Source organism: Osmerus eperlanus, chromosome 8 (genome assembly GCF_963692335.1).
Source record: "Osmerus eperlanus chromosome 8, fOsmEpe2.1, whole genome shotgun sequence".
Lineage (NCBI taxonomy): Eukaryota > Metazoa > Chordata > Actinopteri > Osmeriformes > Osmeridae > Osmerus > Osmerus eperlanus.
The window spans coordinates 10,185,024-10,208,935 of record NC_085025.1 but is presented as its reverse complement, the minus strand read 5'-3'; the positions used below and the strand labels follow the sequence as shown (position 1 = coordinate 10,208,935).

General features: G+C 46.7%; 1 protein-coding gene across 1 annotated transcript in view; it reads left to right on the top strand.

Annotated features, from left to right (window-relative positions):
• LOC134025208 (utrophin-like) overlaps positions 1-8,981 on the top strand; it is a 62,613-nt gene extending 53,632 nt beyond the window's left edge. The window contains 6 exon segments of the mRNA XM_062468107.1: positions 3,243-3,404; positions 4,029-4,254; positions 5,247-5,322; positions 5,438-5,521; positions 6,384-6,409; positions 7,491-8,981. Of these exon segments, the coding sequence (XP_062324091.1) occupies positions 3,243-3,404; positions 4,029-4,254; positions 5,247-5,322; positions 5,438-5,521; positions 6,384-6,409; positions 7,491-7,499 (583 nt within the window). The 3' untranslated portion in view covers positions 7,500-8,981.
• The last annotated feature ends 14,931 nt before the right edge of the window (positions 8,982-23,912 follow it).

Genomic DNA, 23,912 nt, shown 5'->3' with positions numbered 1-23,912 from the left:
GTGTTAGTCCAATGCCAGTGCTATATCAGTCGTGCAGTAAATCTGTCCTATATCCTCACTCCACTGCAAAATGTAGCAGTAGATAGACTATTTCTCAACACTGTGTAACTGCCAACAGGCAGACAGTTGGTGACACTGTCGCTGAAGACAAACACCTTAAACATCCTAAATCCCTGGTTAAGCTGATCTGAGAGAGTCCTTGCCGCCCCCAAATCTAATCACGGGTGTGTTGTTCCTGTGGGCTGGTGGAGTGTCAGGCTCGACGCCGGGCGGAGCGAAGCGCCTGTCCTCCCCTAGTCTGCTTAGCGCCGTTGTTTCATCTCTGTAAGAGTCATCTCTAATTCTGTTCCACTTACTTGTGATCTCTGGGACTGCTGTGTCTATATACTTCCTGGGTCTTAGTTTTTTCCTACACACAACCTCACACACACACACACACACACACACACACTGCATGTAGACACACAGGGAAGAGAGAGCGACAGAGATAGGGAGAGAGAGAATAAGGGCTGTGTGCATCCAGGCTTGTATTTGAAAAAAAGGAGCCTTCATTAGAAACACGGGACCTCATGCTGTGTTTTCTATGGAGCTAGAGCTCCGTGTTGGCTTCGGTGCATTTCCTAAACCTTCTCTCTTTTGGAATCTTCACTTCTCACTTCCACTATTTCAGTTTCTCTCGTTCATATTGTCCTCCCTTTCCCTCCCTCCCCCTCTCCCACCATCCTTCCGTCCTGTCATCATATTGCATGGCTGTAGCATAATCACCATCTAACTCGGGGATAAAGCAGCCAGATTAAACTCCGAACCCTGCTCAGCTTCACAGAGAAGCACAAACACCAGGAACATCTGAGCCTGAAAATTCCCTTTACAACACAGCAAATCTCCCCCAAACTCCCCTTACCTCCCACCACCGCCCCCTGCTCCTTTAAAACACAGAGAAATACCCCCGCCTCTCCCCCAGGTGTCCACAACAGTGGTCCCTTCGGGGAATGGGGGCTTGAAATCTCATCTGAAGAACAGAATGAAAGAGTGTGGCGTTCTCTCTCTTCCCTTGCTCTGTCAGGGGCTGACGGTTCCTGATAGGCCGTGTGGTGTCCTAGGAGATGAGGCCTCAGTCTGCACTTACACCAGCACAACTCCCTTCCTACCTCCCTGTCTACCTCTCTCCCTCCCTCCTGACTGCTCACTCCCTACCTCTCTCCCTCCATACCCCTCTCTCTCCCTCTGTCTATGTCCTTGTATCACCCCACCTCAATCCTCCCATTCCCAACAGTCTCATAGTCCTCTACACTGAAAATACTGTTCTCCCCCCCCCCCCCCCCCCCGGATTCCGGATCGGGGCTGCTGCCTGTAAACCTGTCGCCGGGCGGAGCTCTGCCCCGGTCTCCTGCCAGGCTCATGTGTCATTATCTACGTCTCAGCCAATCCCGCGTGGCTCGTGTCCTGAGACCCAACTGAGATTGATAGATTCTCGGAAAAGGGAGATAGGGCCTGTGTGTGTGTGTGTGTGTGTGCATGCCTGCGTATGTGTCCGAAAAGACTTGATTGTGTGTGTGTGCGAGCCTGCCTGCGTGCGTGTGTGGGTGCGGGCGTGCGAACAGGAATGGAAGCATCGATCACGGTTTCAGAGAGAGGAACAGGAAGAGAGCAGAATGAGAAAGAGAGGTCTTATTGGAAGGAGACAATGCATACAAAGAACGCACGACAACGTGGGGGGAGGGACTGAGAGCGTGGGACGTTTTCCAATTACAAGTTTTTCTGTTTTCCCACACACACACGCACATACACACACACACACACACATACACAGACACACAGGGTCGCACCCAGTTTGAATCTCACCACAGCATTGCACCCTCAGCACCAGAATCTGAAGGGCCCCCCTCTCCAACGCGACTTTGTAATTAGAAGCAGGTTGAAGACCCGCCAAGGCTGTTGAGTGTGTCTCGCTCTCTCCTGTGTGGATGGAGTGAGCGATGCTTACTCATCCACCTCCATTAATAACCTCTGCTCCTTTAGCTTCCTTCATATGGACAAGTGGGATCCTCGCTCACTCGACATATTTAAGCCATCCTTCATGGAGATTAGTGTGTCCCCCTCGCTCACAGAAGGGTGTGCGTGCACATCCGTGTTGGTTTGAGCACTGGCATACGGTACCCGTGTGTGTGTGTGTGTGTGATTGGGTGTGCAGGCTGCGTGTTGGCTGTGTTATAGTTCTGCTGGTTGTCTCTCAACAAAGAAGATCCCAGTCTGGAGCCTGATCACCCAGGTGGTGGTAGCTCAGCTCAGCCATGCTAGCCAAGGACGCTAGCGGTGCTATTCGCTCCAAGCTCAGGCTAATGACTGCCGTTAGCCTGTGACCGCCCCAGGTTGGCCTAGTCACAAGAGACAGAACCCAGTGCTCCGCTTTCCAAACTCACAGACGCCTGGCACTGACACTGACAATACCTGTGTGTATGTGTGGGTGTAGTTGTGTTTGTGTGTGTGTGTGTGTGCGATATAGTTTAGCTCCTGTCAGTGGGGCTCAGTGTGTGTTTCAAAGTGGAGGTGACAGCTGGGATTTAGGGAGACCTGCCACCCCCTGTCAGATCATGTAGATATGACACACACACACACACACTTCCCATCCTATTTTCGTTCCCATATGCACCACCCACTCCTCATCACCCCCCCCCCTCCTCTCCCCCTCTCCATTTCTCTCTCCATCTGGGAACCTCTCCACCTCTCCACCCCCCCTCCACCACCCCCCCCTCCCTCGTCTCATCTGCCTCTCCCTCCTGGCTCGGAGCTGTTATCTGATGGCGGAGTGACAGTTCAGGGTAGCACAGTGGGCTGCTGTTCTCTGTCTACCGGCTCTGCTGCGAGGGCGCTCCTACGCCAGCACACTCCCCACCAGACCTCCCCTGCCCTCCTCGCTCTGTCACCCCATTCCCACCTGGTGCAGGGGAAGGGTCTGGAGGTTCGGCATAGCACACCGTGATCTCTACGAAGAACACAAGCTCTCCGCTTGTTTACCCGTCATTCCGAAAGCTACAGGAGAAGAGAGAACACAATTGGTCAACATGACCAATTGTGTGCCGCACTGGGATGATGGTTCGCTGCAATTCGCAGAGTTTAAGGGACGTGTTGATGTTCCAGCGCGGCCAACGCTGGCACTTTGATCGTTGTTTATTGTTGTCCTTTTCTCTCCCCCCGTCCCGTCCTCTCCTCTCCTCCCCCCCTCCTCTCCTCTCCTCCCCCAGGGATGACGAGCATGCCCTGATCCTGCAGTACTGCCAGACCCTAGGGGGCGAGAGCTCCCCCTGCAGCCAGCCCCAGAGCCCCGCCCAGATCCTGCAGGCCGTGGAGAGGGAGGAGCGAGGCGAGCTGGAGCGAATCATAGCCCGCCTGGAGGAGGAACAGAGGTACGGGATTCGGCGGTGGAGATGTCTGTATACTCACCTCGGCTAACCCTCCGACATCCCAACAAACACGCATACACTCAAACATTGACTGTGTTGCTGTGTTGCTCCTCGGCTCGCTAGCTGGCCGACCTTCTCAATCTCTTATTCACACACACACACTCTCTCTTCTCCTGTCTCACACGCGCCTCCTCTCAGAGCAGGGCGGGTTAGCGTGAGGCGGCAGTCGTTTATTCCGGAAGCTTCCCCAGGCCTTGTCTCCATCACAGAGAGATTTACTCCCCAGTCCCCCTGGCCTGTCTTACAGCCCCGAAATAAACCCATAAACGACGTCTCCGGTCCTCCGGGGCGGCTGTGCAGGAGATTCACACTGGGCTGGAGGCAGATAAGGACAGGCCAGGACCTCCCTCTGTGCGGGGCGAGAGGCTTTAGATAGCAGGCTGAGAAAGGAGAGGCCAGAGAGAGAGAGAGAGGATTGAGGGGGGGGGGGGGGGGTTGAGCTACATGGGCAAAGAGAGCTTAAGGAAGCGAGTGTGTGCACGTGTTGGTTCTATCTTCAAGATACTTCACTTACATCTGAGCATGTGTGCCCGCTACTCACTCCTGCAACTCACCCCCACCCCCCAGGACCCTGCAGAGGGAGTACGAGCAGCTGAAGGAGCAGCATGCCCAGCGGGGGCCGCCGGGGGGGGGGCCGTGGGACCCCGAGGGGCCCGAGGAGGCGGACCTCCTGGCCGAGGCCAAGCTGCTGAGGCAGCACAAGGGCCGTCTGGAGGCGCGCATGCACATCCTGGAGGAACACAACAAGCAGCTGGAGTCTCAGCTCCACCGGCTCAGGCAGCTGCTGCATCAGGTACACGCACACACAACATGTACACACACACGCACACACAACATGTACACACACACACACAACATGTACACGCACACACAACATGTACACACACACACACACACAACATGTACACACACACACACACACAACATGTACACGCACACACAATCACAACATGTACACACACACACAAACACAACATGTACTCGCACACACAACCATACTGTACTGTACTGTATATACTGCTTAAATGCGTATTATATATATATATACATTTAAACACACACATAAATAAAGATACAGGGGAGGGGAGGGGAGGGTGGGAGGAGGGGAGGGGAGGGGAGGGGAGGGGAGGAGGGGAGGGGAGGGGAGGGGAGGGTGGGAGGAGGGGAGGGGAGGGGAGGGGAGGGGAGGGGAGATTGCAGACATAGATTTGTTTGTCTCTGGAGGAGCTGAAGGGGATGTGGCTGATGTGACTGGAAATGTCACTGGACATATGGTGTCCTGCAGATCTCCCAGCAGTGTTTGTGTGTGTGTGCGCATATTTTTCACAGCCTAATTTGACACTTCACCCAGTTTTCAAACTGTTTCCTATCAGAAAACCCCCAAACACACAGACATCCTGTCATTAGTGCATCCCATATGATGGTTCTGTCTGCCCAGTAAGTGCAGATGAACTCGGTGTCAGACACTAATTGGGACGTGGTTCCAGACACATGTACTGTGCAGACCCAGATCTCGACATGACACACGTCCCAGCTTCCAGCACGCTCCTCCATGTCTCCCAGCCTCTCCCTGCTGCCTCCACACTTGTTAGTTTGAAGTCATCCAAAAAGAAGCAAGCCAGTGATTGATGAATAATGATGAGTTATGGCTCCATGTTTTAATAATGCTGCATTCTGCTCCACCCTCTCTGTCTCTGTCTCTCTCTAATCCTCTCTCTCTCTGTCTCTCTCTCTCTAATGCTCTCTCTCTCTCTCTAATGCTCTCTCTCTCTCTCTGTCTCTCAGCCTGAGTTGGAGTCCAGGGTGAACGGAGTGTCGTCCCCCAGCATGCAGGATCGAGGGCCTCGCCCCGAACACACAGGTATGTCACACACACACACACATATCACACATACATACTGTACAGTATACTACTCATAAAATGTGTATCCGGACCCATAACCTTATTGTGTGTGTGTGTGTGTGTGTGTGTCCAGAGGAGTTGCTGGACCCTCACAGTAGCAGCTCTGACCTAGCAGACATCATGGATCAGATCAACAACACCTTCCCTGCATGTAGTCGTAAGTCCACTGCCCCCTCCCACACACCTCTCCTCTCAACCTCTTCTCTTTCCTGCCTTCTCTCTTTCCTTCACTCCGACTCTACCCTTTTGGTTTCTGCTGGCCTTTCCTTTTTTTTAATATATCTTCCTCTCGACAACGCTGACTTTCTCACCCAGCTCTGCGGGTGCACGTTTACATGAGGGTTTTGTGTGTCCGTGACTTTTAGCAGTGTGTTTCTATACGTTCCCCTATGGTTTTGTCTTAACTAGTCTTTGTACGTTCCGTCATAAGTCACATCTCTGGAACAGTAAACAAATCCTGTCCTCCCCCACTTCCTGGTTGTGATGTGTTATTGATGATGGTGGTTAGGCACAGTGTGTTTCCTCGATCAAGGACAGAAGAAAGCATAAACAACGCCTTGGTGACTGTGATCCTTGGTTCAGAGTAGGACAGGAACAACTTATGCAGCACACACACAGATTGTATTTGAAGAACTGTAGACCAAGTCACTTTTCAAGTTCAGAACAAACTTTTGGCCTTCGTATGTGTTGTGGCCCTGGCAGCATCGACGTGGAAAGTTCCTCAAGGGGGACTTTGATGAAAATAATAAGAAAGTTTGAGTTGCAAATTAGCTCAGTGTCTTGAATTTGTGTTTGGATTTTGGGGGGGGTCGAAAGTCTATCTGGAGTTTAGTTAAAAATCCATTCTTATCTTGTAGATGCTGCAGGGCTATTGACAATAGATTACTGTTTAGCTTACAAACAGCACCTTCTGAGGAACTTTTAGCTCTCTTCAAAAAAATAAGCTTTGATACAATGAAAGCCTGTGAAGTATGTATGAAATTATATTTTTCCCAAACTTTTTTTTCCTCTTTTTACAGCCTCAAGTCTCCCTTCAAGACCACAGGTGAGAGAAGCTTCTGTCCGAATGAGCAGTTATTTAGCACACACACATACACAGAGAAAACCACTTAGCCATTAAAGGTTGTCAGAGGTCTAAGGGAACTCCAGTTTCTTCTCACCACTTCACCTGAGATAGTCCTGCAGTCTGAGGGAACAAGATATTGACCAATCTCCCTCTATCTCTGACTTTCTCTGTTTTGTCTCTGTCTCACTCTTTCTCTCTCTCTCTCTCTCTTTTATCTTAGCTTGTGTCCTCTCTACATAAATGCATTTATACAACAGTTACATTGTTCATTTTGTTATGACCATTTTGGCTGCTACCAGGCACCTGCTTTTACACCTTTTCTCCTTTGACATCCATAATGGTGTTGATATCCAAAAAAAGATTTAATTAAACTCAGGTCATTTCTGTATTCATGCTCTGTTAAAAGGCACCCTGTGTTCAACACAGAGGAGAAATGTGCTTAGAACGGCTGTTACCATCGTCCTTGTCCCTTATTTAAGTACCCATTCATCCCTCTCTTCTTATCTAACTCCATTAAATTCCGTTATTGTCCTGTTTTTTATGCCAAGACTGGGTTGAATGGATTCAGAACCTTCTCTTCCCGGGCTCTTTTTCTTTGAGAAAGAATTGCGGTCACAAAAAGCTCTTTCACAGAATCCTCAGTGACCACCTGCACCCTATCTCACCGCCCCTGTCTAAACTGGTTGTGACGGCCATGGGGGACTGCGGTCACCATGCCAACCTACCCTGATTAGTTCATGAAAACGTTTCGATATTTCCTGATCAACACTAATGAGACTCGCCAACAGGAAGTACTTTGAGATCGCAGCCCACCTGAAACTAGCAGAGCAATAATTGTTCTTAGTCAGTCGTTCCCATAGGTATGGCTTTGGAAAGATAATTCTAGTCATTACTGCAACCCCTGGAACCTTAATTTGTTTAACCTAGCTAATTGGATCCTTGTTGAGGCAGTTTTGTGGCCATATGTGTTTTTGTATGTGTTTGCGGTCGGTTTGTGTGTGTGCCGTAATGAGTACTGGATTTTGAGAGTGTGTGTGCATGTTTTTTTCTTGTCTTTCAGGTGTTGTGAGGACATTCACTGTAGAGCAGCATTAGGTGTGTGTATTGGGAAAGAGAACGACATTCCCAAATGCAGCTTGCTCTGTCTCAACCTTCATTGTACTCCTGGAGGACATCGTGTTAGCCCCCCCCCCAGGGAGAAACCACACCCTAAAACCCAAAGACACAGGACCACAGGACCACAGAACTTTACTACTTATCTCCACCACGTTGTCGTCTTGTACTATGCAAACTGTACATTTTATGAAGTGTAGATTGTTTAAAGTCGGCTAAACATTTGTCAGTGATTTGTATGAATATGCTGATAATTATGGGGTTAGGGGGCTTTCTATAACTAAGTATGCTTATTTTGAGGAGGGGCGGGGGTTGGGTTTGTTTTGTGTATTTAGTTCTACTTTCACACGGAATTGAACTGTTACATTTGTGTCATTGTTCTGCTATTCTTTGCTTTAATCCCGCAAGTGCAGTCATTTCCAGTATCACGTTCATACTGTACTGTATCACGCTCTGATTTTGGAAACCGGGGTCGTCATGGAACTACTGGTAAAACCAGTAGCGTAAATTATCTTTTTGAAAATAGGCTTTGTGTTTCCCTCAAAGCAACATTATTTACATATCTTTTGTTGGTTTTGTTTTGTTTTATGCATGCTCTTTGTCAGGTTCCCCTTTAAAACGTTGGTGTGATTCTGTCGGTGTTGTTCAAGCCGATTGCGACTATGTGACGTAAAGCTAACCCCTCCTGTGCCTATACAGTTGTCATTCCAAGTGTGATTCTGATTTAGTGTCAGATAAATTTATATAGGAGAGACGATGGAGCAAGAAAGAGAAATTTAAGAAATTGAACTTTAAATTGTTCAGTCGGGTTTGAAAGAGATCCATACAGTAGTCATGAATTAGAGTAGTTTTATAAAAATCAGTTAAGAAATCTGAAGAAAGCCATGATTGCCTTGCTACCTCAGTCTCATAAACACCTTTAATATGCGTGGTCTGTAACACCTTCTGTTTAATTGGACTGTATTCATTAGTAAGACAGGTCAGGCCCATGTTCTTAGCACACCCTTCTTATCCATCAGACACTGCAGTAAGGAGATACCAAGTCAAAAAGCAGACAAAATAAACCAATCAGTTTGTTTGTTCCTGTCCTACCATCAGCTCTGTGGCGTCTTGACGTAGTCCCTGCTGAGTGTGCTGTTACACTGCATCTGTGTTGGTTCCCTCACCGAGCGCCAGCCACTGGTCTCTCGCTCTCGGAGTTCTGCGTTGTGTTTCGTGCTATGCTATCCTGTAAAACTTGTTCGTTTTGACACTACCATACCCTCATCCAACTATGTCCCTGGACTGATGACAATGACAATGATGATGATGATGGTGATGAAGAACTGTACCACTACAGTACTGTGTTGTCTCTGCTGAGGTAGGTAGTATAGATTTACCACACTACATGTAATATGGCTAAATATGTTTTATTCTGAATAAAAAATTTATAACAAGAGTTCTCAGTCGTATTGAATAGGATTTATATAAAATATGCACATTATATCCTGTTATAAACAATACAAATTACCCAGCAGCAGGAATTACACACCATTTAAAACCCTCTTCCCAGAGCCCACATCCATAACTGTTATGACGGAAATGGGCCTTGTTACGCGTGAAACCTGCCACGTTGCACAGCACCAACTTTTATCATTATTATTTATCAAAGGAATTGATTTGCCCAGCATGAGGGGGTGTCATTATCATATGTTACCGCTTGCAGAGCCACTGAGTGGAAACTGAGGACTTGAAGGATAAAAATTAATTAGCTAGAAACCCAGCTTCCTTTCATATCTCACTGTTAATACACTCTTACAAACTGTATTCCACAAGAGGTATATTACTCACTTTCAGCCCTGTTCATTCATCATTCCACTCCCCTAAAAAGAGTATGTGATGTCCAATTAATTTGATTGGAGGGAAGACTTTCCTTGGTCAGTGCATTATTCGTAAACTGGTTGGCTACACAAGTGTGGGCTAAGATAACAGGATCTCATGCATGGCTTGATGCAATGTTTCACCAATGTACACCAATTGTATCCTTGTCAAATAATGTAACATTTCAGCTGGAGTCCGGCTTTGTCCCACTGCCAAAGCTCTCCTGTCTGAATACACAAAGCCTCATTGTATGGGGATTTTCAAGGATTTTTTGCTCTTTGGCTCACGTGGAAAATAACTCTTTCTACCTTAAGGCCTCCTTCATCCATTCCCCATCCTTCCTTCCCCAGCGCTGTGGTGACAATGCATGCTAGGAGATGTGAATTTTCACTCACCCGTTCCCTAAGAAGGAGAGGGTGAGGGAGGGAGGGAGGGAGGGGATGTATTTTAAGAACACTCCTCGGCCTAGTCTCTTGATCATTTCCTTAATCCATTTGTAGTACAGCCAGCACGCATCCCAGAGTCACTAATTAGTTTAAGTAGTACAGCTAGACTTTTGCATGCTGGACAAGTTTGCTGTTAATACTATTCCCAGTGCTCTGTGGCCAGCGTTCCCTCTGCACTTCAATAATGCATCAGCAGCCTGCATGGGAGTTTACCACAAGTGGAGTCAGGGATGGATGTTTGGATATATGAGACACGGCTCACATAAACCCAGAGGTTTCATTCCTCCCAAGGGGTCTGAATTAGTCTATCCCTCCCTCTACTATCTATACCCTGGAAATCACTTCATTGGTAAAGTTAAATTATGGAATTAATAAGACATGAGCTTATGGCCGTAATTGAGGCTCCTGCTCAACCTACGCTGTGACATAATGAAGATTGGATATTTTGTTGATTCATGCATTGTGATGAAGTGGGACAGTACAGTCAATGCATATTGATTTTCAAACCAACTTTTTTCTGTTAATTATCTCACAGAATGTGTTTTTGAGGGAATGGGGCAATGGGGAGGTGGGGGTACAGAGGAAATGGCAACAAAGGTATCAAAGAATACCTAGAATAATTTCAACAATGTTGCATAGTCATGGTTATGGAAGCAATGATAATCTTGGAAAATATCCCAATGTGTTCTAGTTCTTCAATCTGCCATGGACCTATCTTGGCAGGTAGATCAAAGACAAGTCTGCATCATCCTCTCAAACTGGGCAAAAACCTCCACTGGGCATAGAAACAATAAAACCCCATCTAATTCTACTGTTATCCTCCCCCTGAAGTATCACAATCTGCTGCCTCTAATTGTCTTTGTTCCCAATGAAAACAAAAGCAGAGCCTTCCTCACATCATCTCCCAGAATCCCCCAGCTTGTCCTCCCACAGGCAACTGTGAAGTGTCTGCTAGTTGCTGGGGAACCAGGAGAAGGGATTGGGCAAGAAGGGTGTCCGCTGGCGCCGTTTGTGTTTTTCATCCCACGTGGTTAGTGAGGCTGGCGTGTCGGGTATGTTCTCCGCTCGTCTCCTTTGATCTGTTGCCTGGCAGCGGTTTTGGTGGTGGTGATGGGGAGGGAGAATGGGTGGGGGGGGAGAATGGGTGGGGGGGGGGGTGGGGGGGGGGAGGGGGGTGGTTCCGGCAAAGCCCATCTGGGCTGGTCTGGCCTGCTGGCTATTGGGGAAGACAGAGACCAGATTCTGGAGAGGAAAGGTTGGACAACAGAACCACAGGACTGCCATGGGCTGGAAATGAGAAGAGGGACTGGGGGGGGGGGGGGGGGTGTGAGAGGAACAGTATCAAGGTTGGAGGGATGTACATCCTGCAGGTGTATAGTTGCAGAAACATAGGATTATCAGTTTCATTTATTCTGCTCATAAACATTGACGTTTAAAGTACTTAAATGTGGCTGAGGCCTCATTGACCCTTTCCGTTGCTAAAGTGCTCTGTATTGCTGATAGGGTGAATATGCTGACTATATGCAGTTGGCTAAGACTTACTAACATCAGCTGCACCATTAGCGTTCTTGTTGATGTCTCATGTGGAGAGCTCAGGGTTGTGCTGGGAGAGAGCTACCCTGAGGACTACACTCCCTGGCTGCCACGGTTTGTCCTAGCTGGCGTCAGCTGGGTTCCCCGGGGGTCTTAAATAACAGAAGATGGAGAAACAGAGAAAGAGAGAGAGAAACCAGGACACCTTTTCTCCAGATGAAGCACGTTCCTTCATTTTATTAGCACACAGCCTCTAATATGACAGAGTGTGCCAGGCTGACACGCTGCCTCTCACACTGTTCATTAATCAAGCCCTCTCTTTCTCTTATTCACTCACTTCCTCATTTACTTAAGGCTCGTTCAGTGATTTTCACTCTCGTTCTGTCACACTATATCGCTCTCGCTCTCGCTCTCCCAACTCTCGCCCTGCCTGTGGCCTCAGCTTTACACCCCAAGGAAGCCATGAACGCCCGATGATCATCTTCACATGAATCATCGCCATTCAGACTTCCAACTTATGGTGCTGATGGTGATGGAACACTATTTCCGAAGAGATTTGCCTTGTTTTCCTGGAGGGTTTTGGTTGGTTTAGGTGCAGTTCTATGGGTGTGTGTGAAGCCCTCTGTGACATTGCTTGCAAGAAGGGCGACACAAATACAATTGGATTTGATTCGTCGCCTTCTCCATTCTCATGATCTTGGACGTAATCATCTCTATCATCGTCATCATCGCTCTCTCCCTCTGTCTCTTTCTCTCAGACACACACACACAGCCATACTGCCACAACAGATCTATGGAGTTTTCTCTCAGTGTTTAGTTCTGACCCTGCTCCTCTCCTGTATGTCACGCTTCTCCTCCAGACATCAACTGCTCAGGCTCAGGTCTAATGAGGGTAGACAAATAGAAATCTGTGTGTGTGTGTGTCAGGACATATCCATGAGGGTTGGGGTGTGTGTAGTCAATACCATTTTCCAGGCATTACAGCATGGCCCGTTAGCTACGGTCTGGTTACCCATATTGAAGCGCCCTGCCACATTATCCATCACCCAGCACACACATCAGTGTTATTGAATCCCCAAATCTAATCAGGGATTGATGATAGAATTGGGTTATGATTGGAACTAGATACATCCATTGTGCTGCAATTGTTTTGTGTGCAATAAGTATACCTACAAAAAATATTTCTAAAGTGTCTTAGTCAGTATTAAAGTGAGGAAGGGCCGGCAAGTTTTATTTTACCAAGTGTCACTTTGACAAAAGCGAAACAAACCAAAAGCACTGGAGCATTGGTATTGTATAACAGCCTCCATAATTAGAACCGTTTCACCCACGAAGGAAAATCCATTGCTGATCAGTCTGGGCTGGCAGACTATTCAGCTCTCTCACGTAGCTGTCTGTGTCCTGAGGGGTTCGGGAATGACAGACGCCGTCTCCCCGTTCTGCCGTCAAAACGTGGCGTCTCCTCGCTGAGCTCGTGTTCGTCTCTGGAACGCGTATGGTTTTCGACAGACGTTACTAATAAGGATACGCAGAGCTCAGCCAGGGCTTAGCGTGGCATATCAGAGGGCTGCAGGGAGACAGGAGGGCTGTCATGGAGACAGAGGAGCAGGCGGGAGCTGGGAGACTCAGCCACGAGGGGACTGGGGGGGGGCAGTTGTCAGGAAAGAGAGTAGGTGGGTGATGGGAAACGTCATCCCACGGAGAGATACGTGGACAATTCTCCCAGATGGGTGTACATTCTCCAGGGGACATTCTCTCTTTTTTTGTTTGCGGGAGCGGGATCACTTGAATGTAGTTGATCAAGATAGCTGGAAGAGGAAGGGTGAAAAGAAAAATGATTGGATAATTACAAGAGAGGGAGAGGAGGGGTTTGTGCTGCTTGTCTGTGTGTGTGTGTGTTTGTGTGTGCGTGGGGGGGGGGGCTGCAGAGAAAAGGGTGGGGTCCCATTATTCCACAATTATGTGCGTCAAGCTTTGTTTTGATAGGACTGAAAAAAGCAATCTGTCATCCCCTCTTCGTAGGGTGAAATTCTGTTGTGATCAAGATATGCATCCTCTGACGGAGACAACTGAACCAATCCTCTACATGGTTATCCATCATCATCGCTCTTCTCTCTACTGAATCCTTCATGCATCCTCTCAGCCTCCTGTCACTTATCAACTGATCCCACCGTGCATTGTCGTATGCTCTCACTTTCGTACACTTTAATTTCTCTACCCTGAGACGCTGTAGTCTCTCTTTCCTCCCCTCGCTCTCTCTCTCTCTCTCTCTCTCTCTCTCACCATTTTTAACGCTTTCTCTCCCACCCAGTGATAAGGTTAATGACCTAGATGACAGTGTCTGTGGTTTTTATGCAGAACTAATACTCCCACGACTCTCTTCGTCCTGTCTTGTCTTGACTCTCTCAAGGAGCTGTAATTCCATTATCCTTCCTCTGATATTTCTCTGACTCCTTTTGTTTGCATTCAAAGGAGGGAGAAAAGGAAGGAAGGAGGGAGGAAGAGGGAGAAGGAAGAAGGAAGGGGCGTTAACTACACAGCAAATGTCAGAGTTGACGTCAGAGGATCCTAAATTTACTATTTTTCTGTTCCATTATTCATCCTCAAAACCCTCGCCAGGAAAGCAGGATGCCCCACTTCTCTTTTCTCGCACCACTCTCTCCAGACAGAATTGAGGGGACCAAAAATACCAACACACGGTCAAGTGTGATCATTCATTGGGTTGTGCTGGTCCCTCAGTGCATTGTGAGGAAGGGCAGTTGAAACGGTTCTGTACACGTTTAGAAGAACCCCCACAAAGGATTCTAATGGGCCAAAATTGGCTTTAAGAGTTTTTCAACTGTTACAAATGGCTGTAAATAGCACTCCTTTGTAAAAGTCTGAAGAGCTACAGTTAGGAAGGTTTTCCACTGACTTAAGGAGACATGATTCCTTTTTTTGAAGTCCTCCAGTGAACAATGCTGGATCAGAGACTCGTCCGCTCCAAAACCGTTTACTGCTGACTCATGCTAAAGTGCCAAAGTGGAGCACAACTAAATATAACAATCCCCTGTTCACTGTCACTGCCAGATAGTTCCTGCATTTGTTTAGGTCTGAGTGTGTGTGTGTGTGTGTGTGTGTGTGTGTGTGTGTGTGTGTGTGTGTGTGTGTGTGAGAGATAGAGAAAGAGAGACTGACTGGTAATGAACAAATGCATGAGCACAGTTGTGTGCGTGGTGTGCTAATGTTTGTTAAGCTGCTGCTTCTCCCGTTTTGGAATGAAGTGGCACACTGCAGCGTCTTCTATTGAGACTCTCTCTCCCCCTGTCCATCTCTCTCCTCTCTCTCTCCCCCTGTATGTCTCTCTCTCCTCTCTCCGTCTGTCTGTCTGTCTCTCTCTCTCTCTCTCTCTCTCTCTCTCTCTCTCTCTCTCTCTCTCTCTCTCTGTCTGTCTGTCTGTCTGTCTCTCCTCTGTCTCTCCCCCTGTCTGTCTCTCTCTACTCTCTCTCTCCCCCTGTATGTCTCTCTCTCCTCTCTCTCCGTCTGTCTGTCTGTCTCTCTCTCTCTCCTCTCTCTCCCCCTGTCTGTCTGTCTGTTTCTCACTCCTCTCTCTCCCCTCTGTCTCTCTCTCTTTCTCTCCCTCTGTATTTCTCCCTGTCTCACCTCCCTCTCTCACTACCCCTCTCTCTGGGTTCCAGCATGGACTTGAAGCCAGTCAGATAGTGTTTGATACTGACCTCTCGCTGTGGTCCAGCCACCCGTCATCCTCAGCCAGGTTTAGACATGACATTCAGGGACAGGTTGTATGCATCGCTCTGTACACATATCTATGGAACTGTGAATAGAACCCCAAGATAAAGCCTTGATCTCCTGTTACATTTTTCATCATCTTGTCACCTAGATCATCAGAACATTATTTTACACTTAAGCTATTTCTCCTGGGTGAAGTCTGAGACTCCAGTAAGGAGCTAATAAAACATGATTAAGGTTTTTTAATTCTAATTTCATTGCGTAATGAAGCAGACCGAAGTCTAAATGAACATAAAGGTTAATCTACTGTTCAATATCAGGAAGGTCAGTGAGTGTACACTGTACTGCACCGATAATGCTCATTTAAGTGTCTGGAGTTTGGTTACCGGTACATGAAAAGTGTGCAATGAAGTGACACTAATGGACCTGTTAGATGTGTACATTAACAATGACTGTGTATAAAATATGAATCAATGTACATAAATACCAATTAACATTTAAGATGCATCAACCTCTGTACACTTTAAGACAATTTGTACCGCTTTCAGACGAGCACTCAATAATAAGTTGTAACAACTTGCATATTCTATTCATCTTGACCCGACTGAGACATTGAGTGTGTAGGTGTCGGAGTGTGTGTTTCTGCCTGCGTGTGTCTGTGTGTGGAAGACAGAACAAAACATTTCCAAGACTTCATCCTAATTACCATCCGGCTTTTGTGCTTCCCTGCCACCATACGGTAGCTGCTGTTGAATTAGCATGAGCCAAGGGAGTCTAACTGGGAAGCACCCCAGCAATCTCCTAATGGTCCATATCCATCCACAACCTCTCTCTCTCTCTCTCTCTGCTGTTCTCCCGTTCCCTCTCTCCAGTTCTCCCTCTCTCTCTCCCCCCCCCTCCCCCCTTTGTATCTGCGCTTTTAAGACGTATGTCTCTCTCGCCAACAATGAGACACACTCGTTCTGCATTCCTGGGCTCGTAAAATGCCAGGTATATTGAGAGGCACTTCCTTTCTATTTGTCAGTGGAGACGGCCGCGTCGTTTACTCTGATTGCAACTGAGGAGAGCTACGGTCTGATGGGGGGCTGTGATTAATGGACTAGCACTAGTGCTAGATTACTGTAGACTATGCCCTGTTGGGAGGGAGGACAGAAAGGGGCGGTTGAGAGAGATGGAACGAGAAAGGCGAAGTAAGTTAGATCCACGCGTCTGGTTTGAAACCAAATGACCTAACTGCTCTGACAAGTTTGAGCATTTTTGTTGCAGACAATGCAGCTGCGAATGACTAAACTAGGATTAGATGTTTGCCGGCTTTTGCTTGAGTATTTAGAGTGAAAGAGTTTGAGGTACCAACTGATTTATTCATCATAGGGAGAGTTATCCGAAGCTAAAACCCTGCTTTGGTGACACCATTGTGGTGACCCCATTGTGTCAGTCACTCCTTCACTTTGCGACACCAATCAGAGCGTGATATTCAACTAGACATCACCAAGACAAGGGGATTTCTACGTGCAAATTAAATCAATGAACCATTATGGGATCTCTGTTCTTTACAATGATTTAGTGACAACTGTGGGATTTGTGTGACCTTGATACAACAACTAGGTCCTCCTATTTCTCCCATTGTCAAGGACACAACAGATTCCATTATTTTACCAATCATAATCTACAGCATTACCCCTATAATCTAAATACCTCTCATCAAATCCCAAGGCGTTGTTAATGCTGTTGTGCTCTGAATAACTGATCCCCCTCCACAAACCCACCTGTATGTGCCAGTGTAAAGAGAACAGTCGTTATTGATTCCCAGTAATCCGGAAGGATTATCCCTCTCTGACTCCACATAAACCATTGTTTACAAAGGACAACACAATCAATGGGAGGGCACTTTTATTTCAGTCTGGCTAACAAGCTAACACGGATTTGTGCTAATCCAGCCAATGACAGAAACACAGTCAGGGCAGGTTGCCACAGTCACACCTGCTTGTGGGATGTGTCTTAGCGAGGTTCTGTCTGTTTGACCTGGTCCTGTTGTCTTGTAGGTATGTTTAGTATTCTGGACAGTGTTCTCCAAATCCCGGGCTGGGCCGAGATGGAACGGCTTGTTTCTCTCCAAACAATGGAGACTGAAGGGACCACGACCGGCCAAGCCCACTGAGACCCCGAAACAGACGTGAACACAGACAATCAAGCATTCACATGGGCACACACACACGCAGGCAAATATTCACATTGGCACACGCACACACACGCATTCGATCGAGGATTCACATGGGCACACGCGTGCACATATTTGCCAGATGCTTCCGAATTCTGATGCTTTCCCATGTGAGTCCAACCCATTTTTCTCAGGCCCTGTGTGTTCCAAAACGTCAGTCCAACCCTCTGCTCGTATGTGTGTCTGTTTTCATAAAGAGAGCCTTCTGTTCCTCCGTGCACCACACAGTCTCCCTCCCATGGCTGTGTGCGCCACTATTTGTGTTTTCCAAGTGCTAGTGTTCCCAGAGACAGGCAGTGTGGAGGGAGCGAGCTGTGCTGTGTCTCAGTCTCCTCCAGGACCAGCGCTCATGCTAATGTGATGGGACCCGGCCTGCCAGACTCCCATTCTGACTGGGAAAGATGAATGGATGGTGCACTCTTTCTCTCCTCTCTCTCTGTCTCTGTCTCTCTCTCGCGCGCTTTCTCTCTCGCAGAGAGACGTCGGTGAGCTAATGAGTTGTTGTTGAGGTATGTGTGTGTGTGTGTGTGCCCTCAAGCGAGTGAGAGAGGCAGTGTGTGTTTGTGTGTGTGTGTGTGAATGTGCATATTTGTGTGTGTGGGTGCGATGGTTTGTGCTTTAGAATGATGGGTGGGTGAGGGGACTGGAGAACAGCCCTCTCTCCCAAAGATTTCTGTCTGGAAAATGATTCTGCTTGTTTATGTGGGGGCAGTCAATAACTGAAATCAAATTTGTTTAAATCATACATTTGAGACAAATGAATAATGCAGGTAATGATATACAGTAATCCTCTCTGAAAACAGCCTTCCAAGAGCAAGGTCAGAGCAGTCGTCAAAGGTGCCAAACTGTTCACCAAGTGGCAGCTCTGTAGAATGAAGAGCTGCAGAGCACTGCACGCATCCATAAACTAAAATAATGCTGGTTGAAGAATAAAGCGTTATAGTTGGAGAGTGCATGACCACTTCAATCCATAATTTTTCTGCTGAGCACATAATATTTTCCCTTTTGCAGTGGGAGTGGTGTAGAGAATATGAGCAGGGGACTTGAGGCTAGCTATATACAATTCAGAGAAAAGCACAATAAAACCTCAACGATCCCATTATAACTTGCTTGGAACAGGACCAAGTTAGGGTCTCAAAACACTGATGGACTATTTCAGTCATTTTGTGTCTTTAATTCCTCTCACTGCTCACCTGTTCTGTTTTCTGTCAAACAATAATGTCCAAATAACATGTTATCTGTTTGACAGCAGATCCATAGTCTCTAGATGTTTGTTGTTCCACTCAGAAAGGCACTCTCTTCTGTTGGTATCACTGTGAGGCTGTCACAGTCCATCTGGCAATTTTCTGTGTTTTGCTTCATCTGGCTTGCCATACAATGGAATAACGACCACATAATCACTATCTAAAACAGCCAGCCAACTCAATAGACTAGTAATCATAGCTGCCCTCCATCTTGCTCCAGACTGAATAAAAAATAAAAAATGTTTTAAAAAAGAATAGGCAGTTATCTCAGAATATGTGGGAAAATATTTGTGACTATTACTCCAAGCTATTTCTGACCACATTTCCACCTTAAAAGTGTAAATGTTTGCTTCCATAGTTCGTATTGCTGTTTTCTGTGTCATCCCGCGTTACATGCGGTCCAGAGTCTGGTTAAGCCAGGCAGGGAGGTGTGAGATTGCACGGCTCGAAAGATCCCCCTCTTAAACAGGGTCTGGCGGTGCTGGAGAGAGCCTGGGGCTCTCTCCAGACTCTAACCCATCCCCAGACTCTCTCTCTCTATTACGATGATAGATGCTGTTTTTACCGCTCTGTCCCATGCTGAATCCCATAGAGCTCTCTAGACTGTACAAAAGACTATCTCTGACCATTACTCTTGATGTACCACGACACACCATTTTGTCGCGGGTCAAAGGAGTCAAAATAATGTTTTACTCATACGCAGAGGTGGTAAAACTAGTGCTGAGTTATCAACATCAAGCCAGGAAAGAAGGTATTGTTTTGTTGCGTCGTGATAATTCAGCTTCCAGCATCACTAACAACAAGGGGATGCCTAGTACAATTCTCGAAAAATGTCTGCCCTTAAAAAGGGACTTACCTTACTGTATGTAATTTCCTCTCTGAAAAGGCGAGCGGAATCGCATCATTAACTGACGCAGACCAACACCCGCTGTCGTCTACCTACATGCTCATGTTTGTCCGTTAACTCGCTAATGTCACATCTCAGAGTCGTCAGCTGAGGCTATGTATGTTTGCTTTTTATACACTGATAAATACATGTCTGTTCTTTCCCCATTGTGATCAAATCCCAAGCAGCGTTTTTTATGCTTTCTTATGATAGTTTCTGAGTGGACAAAAGGATTCCATTAGATGTTATGAATAAATGATTGTAAACTGATGTGCCTTGCTGTTTGCTTAGAAGGAAGAGAAAATTACCTCCCGAACCACCACCTCCACACACCCACACACCCCTGCACATACATGTATTTTACTCGTGCAGTCATTATTGATACAGTATACAGTATATAATACATTATTGTACATTAGGATACACACGTCACACATGACAGTGTTACGTTTACAATTGTGTTTATGTGTGTTTTCTCAAATGCACACACACACGCACACACACAATTGTAGAACCTCACAAAAACACACCAACACACCCATGTACAGTGTAGAACCTCCCCACACGCACACACACCCATGTATGCCACGGTATTGTGTCCTCGATGAAAGCTGTGCCCCTTTGCTTGCTGAGTCTGAGTCACCCAGCTGTCTCGCCGGTGACAATAGACTCCCAGACTCTGATGTGATGTGATTAGTGTCCTCCCTGCAGCTTCAGGCCCGTGAAAGTGGTGATAATTGCAAGGCCTCAACTGCAGGCAGACATCCTTCAAATCTCTCATATCTCAAACTTCCATTTTTGGGAAGCTAGCCACCAATGTCACTGGGTAACACTCTCCCATTACTGGACCAAAATAGGCTTGTAATGCCCCCACGGGATGACTTAACGAGAAGCTGAACGGGGCTCAGTGTTGAGGGCCATTCATTCCTCCTAACCTTGTGTCTGTGTTTGTGTGTGTGTTGGGGAGGGGGTTGCCTGAGCAGGCAAACAATGTATGGCGGTTTCACAAATAGAAAGAAACCCTTCCACAGTGAGCTGGAGCCATTCGTTTACGGTGTCAGGCTGAGAGACAAGTCATAAATAGCAATAAGGCAGCGTGTGCTCACAACAGATGTTCCTACTCCCAACAAGGATTTTAACAAGTTAGTTCCATCCCCATATGAGTCAAACGAACGCTTTGGCTGATACACGTAGATGTGGTGGAAGCTGGTCCAAGAAGAATACCCCGAAATATGACATGAAAGACAAGTTCCTGCAAGATTTTTTTATTTTTTATTATTGATAATGATGACAGAATGTTTTATAGTGCTTCTCTGAGTCGTTGTTGTATGTTTTATGTGCTTTTGTTCATGCTAGTATACATGCATCTTCTTTGTGTGTCCTTTTAGCAGAGGTTACTCTGTCTCTGTCCTTTGGGAATGCTATATCTGAAAATGAAGCTGGAATCACTGATCCATCTCTGGACTGAAACAAACAACACATTGATTGATTTATACAAAAGGTCATTTATTTCCAGAATGGTTATTGGATTTCCCTGAAACCTGCCCTTTCCTCAAGTGGTGAGAATATGTTCAAGGCCAACAAGTAATCCATAACTGTTTTTAATCTTGCAACAGGAACACCCATTATCATGTGAGCACGCACCCTCTCATCCCCACTGAGTATGGGATGCTTGAAGGTAGAAAAATGGCTTTGGCTTCCCGACACCATGGGGTCCTGAGGGGAAGACTCGGGGGTCTTGTGCTTCATCAACTTCTCTCTCTCTCTCTCTCTCTCTCTCTCTCTCTCTCTCTCTCTCTCTCTCTCTCTCTCTCTCTCTCTCTCTCTCTTTCTCTCCATTTGTCAGTCCTCCTTCTGACGTCTCCTCTGTGTCTTCCGCTCTTGTCTTTCACATGTCCACCTCCTCCCTCTCTTGACCTTATACTTTGCTTTATGGTGTGTTTTTTTCCTTCCTGCCTTCTTTCATTTACTTGTGTGTGTTGTTGGGCAGGGAGTGTGGGTTGAACCTGGTGTGGGCTGAACTGTGCACATGTCCAGTCCTCCAGTTCTAGACTGATCCCCTGTTAATGAACAAGGCCACTTGTTCAATCTTGACAAATGTACGCTCTGGCCATTACAAGTAGAGGGCCTCCACTCTGATTACTGGCAAGCGTATTCACCCTGCTAATGCTAATATGAAGAGAGCTTTAATGAGGGTTGTCTTGACAACCTAAATGATGTAATACACGAATAATATCTTGCTGAATTAATAACAAGGTAAATGTTTCACCAGTACCCCTGCTCTCCCATTGCTCACTCGCTCTTGTGGATGTAAAATATTGTTTCTTTGACAGTGTAATAAAGTGTAGACTGGTTTTGAAGAAGTTGAAGAAGGGTCCTTAAATGGCTCAAAAAATGTTGGTACATTCACACATCCTGTTTGAGGGTTTCCTATGACAGGCTTTGGACAAACTTTTCTGGAGTGGAAACCGTTTGCCAAAGAGCAAAACCCAATGCATGGCCATGATTCTCCATCTGAGTCTAATGTCAAGTTTTCCACCATTCCACTTTGCCCTGACTTATACCCGAAACCACATTCCAAAGCCACTGAGTCACAGCACCCTGAACCTAGCACCTTCCACACAGCTAGAGCTGTGACCCATGCAGTTACGCCAGGTGAAATGCAATTTAAATGGTCGTCTGATGAAACTGGCAGAGGCTTTGAGCCAAGATGGTAATCACAGGAACCGAATGAGAAACTCAAGTAGGGCAGCTGTAGGATGGAGAGAGCTGGGAGAAGCAGAATAACAAGATCTCTCCCTAGTGGAGGGTGAAAAGGGAGTGTGTGTGTGTGTGTGTGTGGGGGAGGGGGGCTGCAGTACCATCGTCCTGGAATGGAAGGGCTGTCAGGGTGGTCAGAATGCCCCATCCTCCTCTCATTATGTGTGAAAGAAGGGGACATGGACAGTAAGAGACCCCTGGGGAAATATTATACAGACTTCACCTCTACATTACAACTACCGACACCCCCCCCCCCACACACACACACACACACACTGTGTGTATACACACAGGATCTCCTGTGCTAAACTTCTCTCTCCAGGAAATTAGTATGGAACTGTGCATTCTTCTGTGAGGATGCCAATTAAAACCAGATTAACAATAATTTTGTCTCCAGCAACCCAAGTGTTTGTAGCCGTCTGAAATACATTTTTAATGACATTTAAATCATACTAAGCGGAGAGACAGTAATTATAGAATTATTGTATACATCCCAACAACGTTGCTCCAATAGGAAATGTTTCTTTGGGTTATAAGTCCAGCAGCTGCGTATTAAGCATGCAGCAGTGACAACAAGGACAGAGGCATCCCTTTGAAAGTATTATAATGTATTCATTGTAATGAATTCATAGAAGGCCCTGAGCTAACGAGCACTGATAGCCCTGGGTACTTTTTACCTCTATGTGACATTTTTCCCACAAAGCCTTGCCTGGCCGTGAAGCTTGGTGTTTCTGGGGACAGCAGCCAATTAGAGAACAGCTCTGTTTGTCTCTGAGGTATTCCGACCAATACAGGGTCAGAGAGAGGTTGAAGAACTTTAAGTGGTACGTTTCTGCTTTTTATTAATCTGTTTAGTGGAGTTTATCAGTGAGGTCCTGATTCTATGCCTTGAGAAAGACTTGCAGTCTTTCCGTTATCTACACAAAACAAACGATAGATGTCCAGTCTCTCGTCTGAACCAGACCAAATAAACAATCCTGGGTTTGAGTTTTTAATAATTTGTTTACAGCCAATGAAGATCAATTGGTGTGATTCTTTTATTGGGCTGCTGAACGACTTCTGTCTTATCTGAAGTGTGATGCAGGTGGATAGTTGGGATATTTCACTCTACCAGATAACGGCTCTGTGAAGGGCTATCTGGGATGCAGGAAGAGGCCAGGAGAGAAACGCATTCGTCTTGTGGTGTGTGCATTGGATGTGATGAATAGACTTCTACATAATGACCCTCTCTACGCAGTAACGATGATTGTCCATTACTCTACTCAACAGAATGGCCAGATCAATGCTCGCCTTGGCTCGAGCCAGTGATGTCATAATTGACGCCTAGAAGCCAGCCCCAAGCCAGTCATTCGTCCACAAAATTTAAATTGTCTCAAATTAAAATGGGAGAGATTGTTGGAGTAATTGCTCAAATTGGGACGTCTGGCAGTCAACCACCGTCCAAAATCTGTTCCATATTGGATTCCTTCCGGAAGTCATGGTGTAAAGTATGATTCCTCACACAGTATCTCCTTTCATTCTCTTCTGGGCAGAAACAGATTATGTTTTCATGGAACCGAAGGGATAAACCGTAAGCTTTACACAGCGAGGAGAAGCAGAGAATATCAGCAAGCAGGGAAACATCCGGAAGATGTTCAGTACCGTCAAAGCTCACTACTGCGAGTCAGCATTGGTGACTGTGGAGTGATTATAG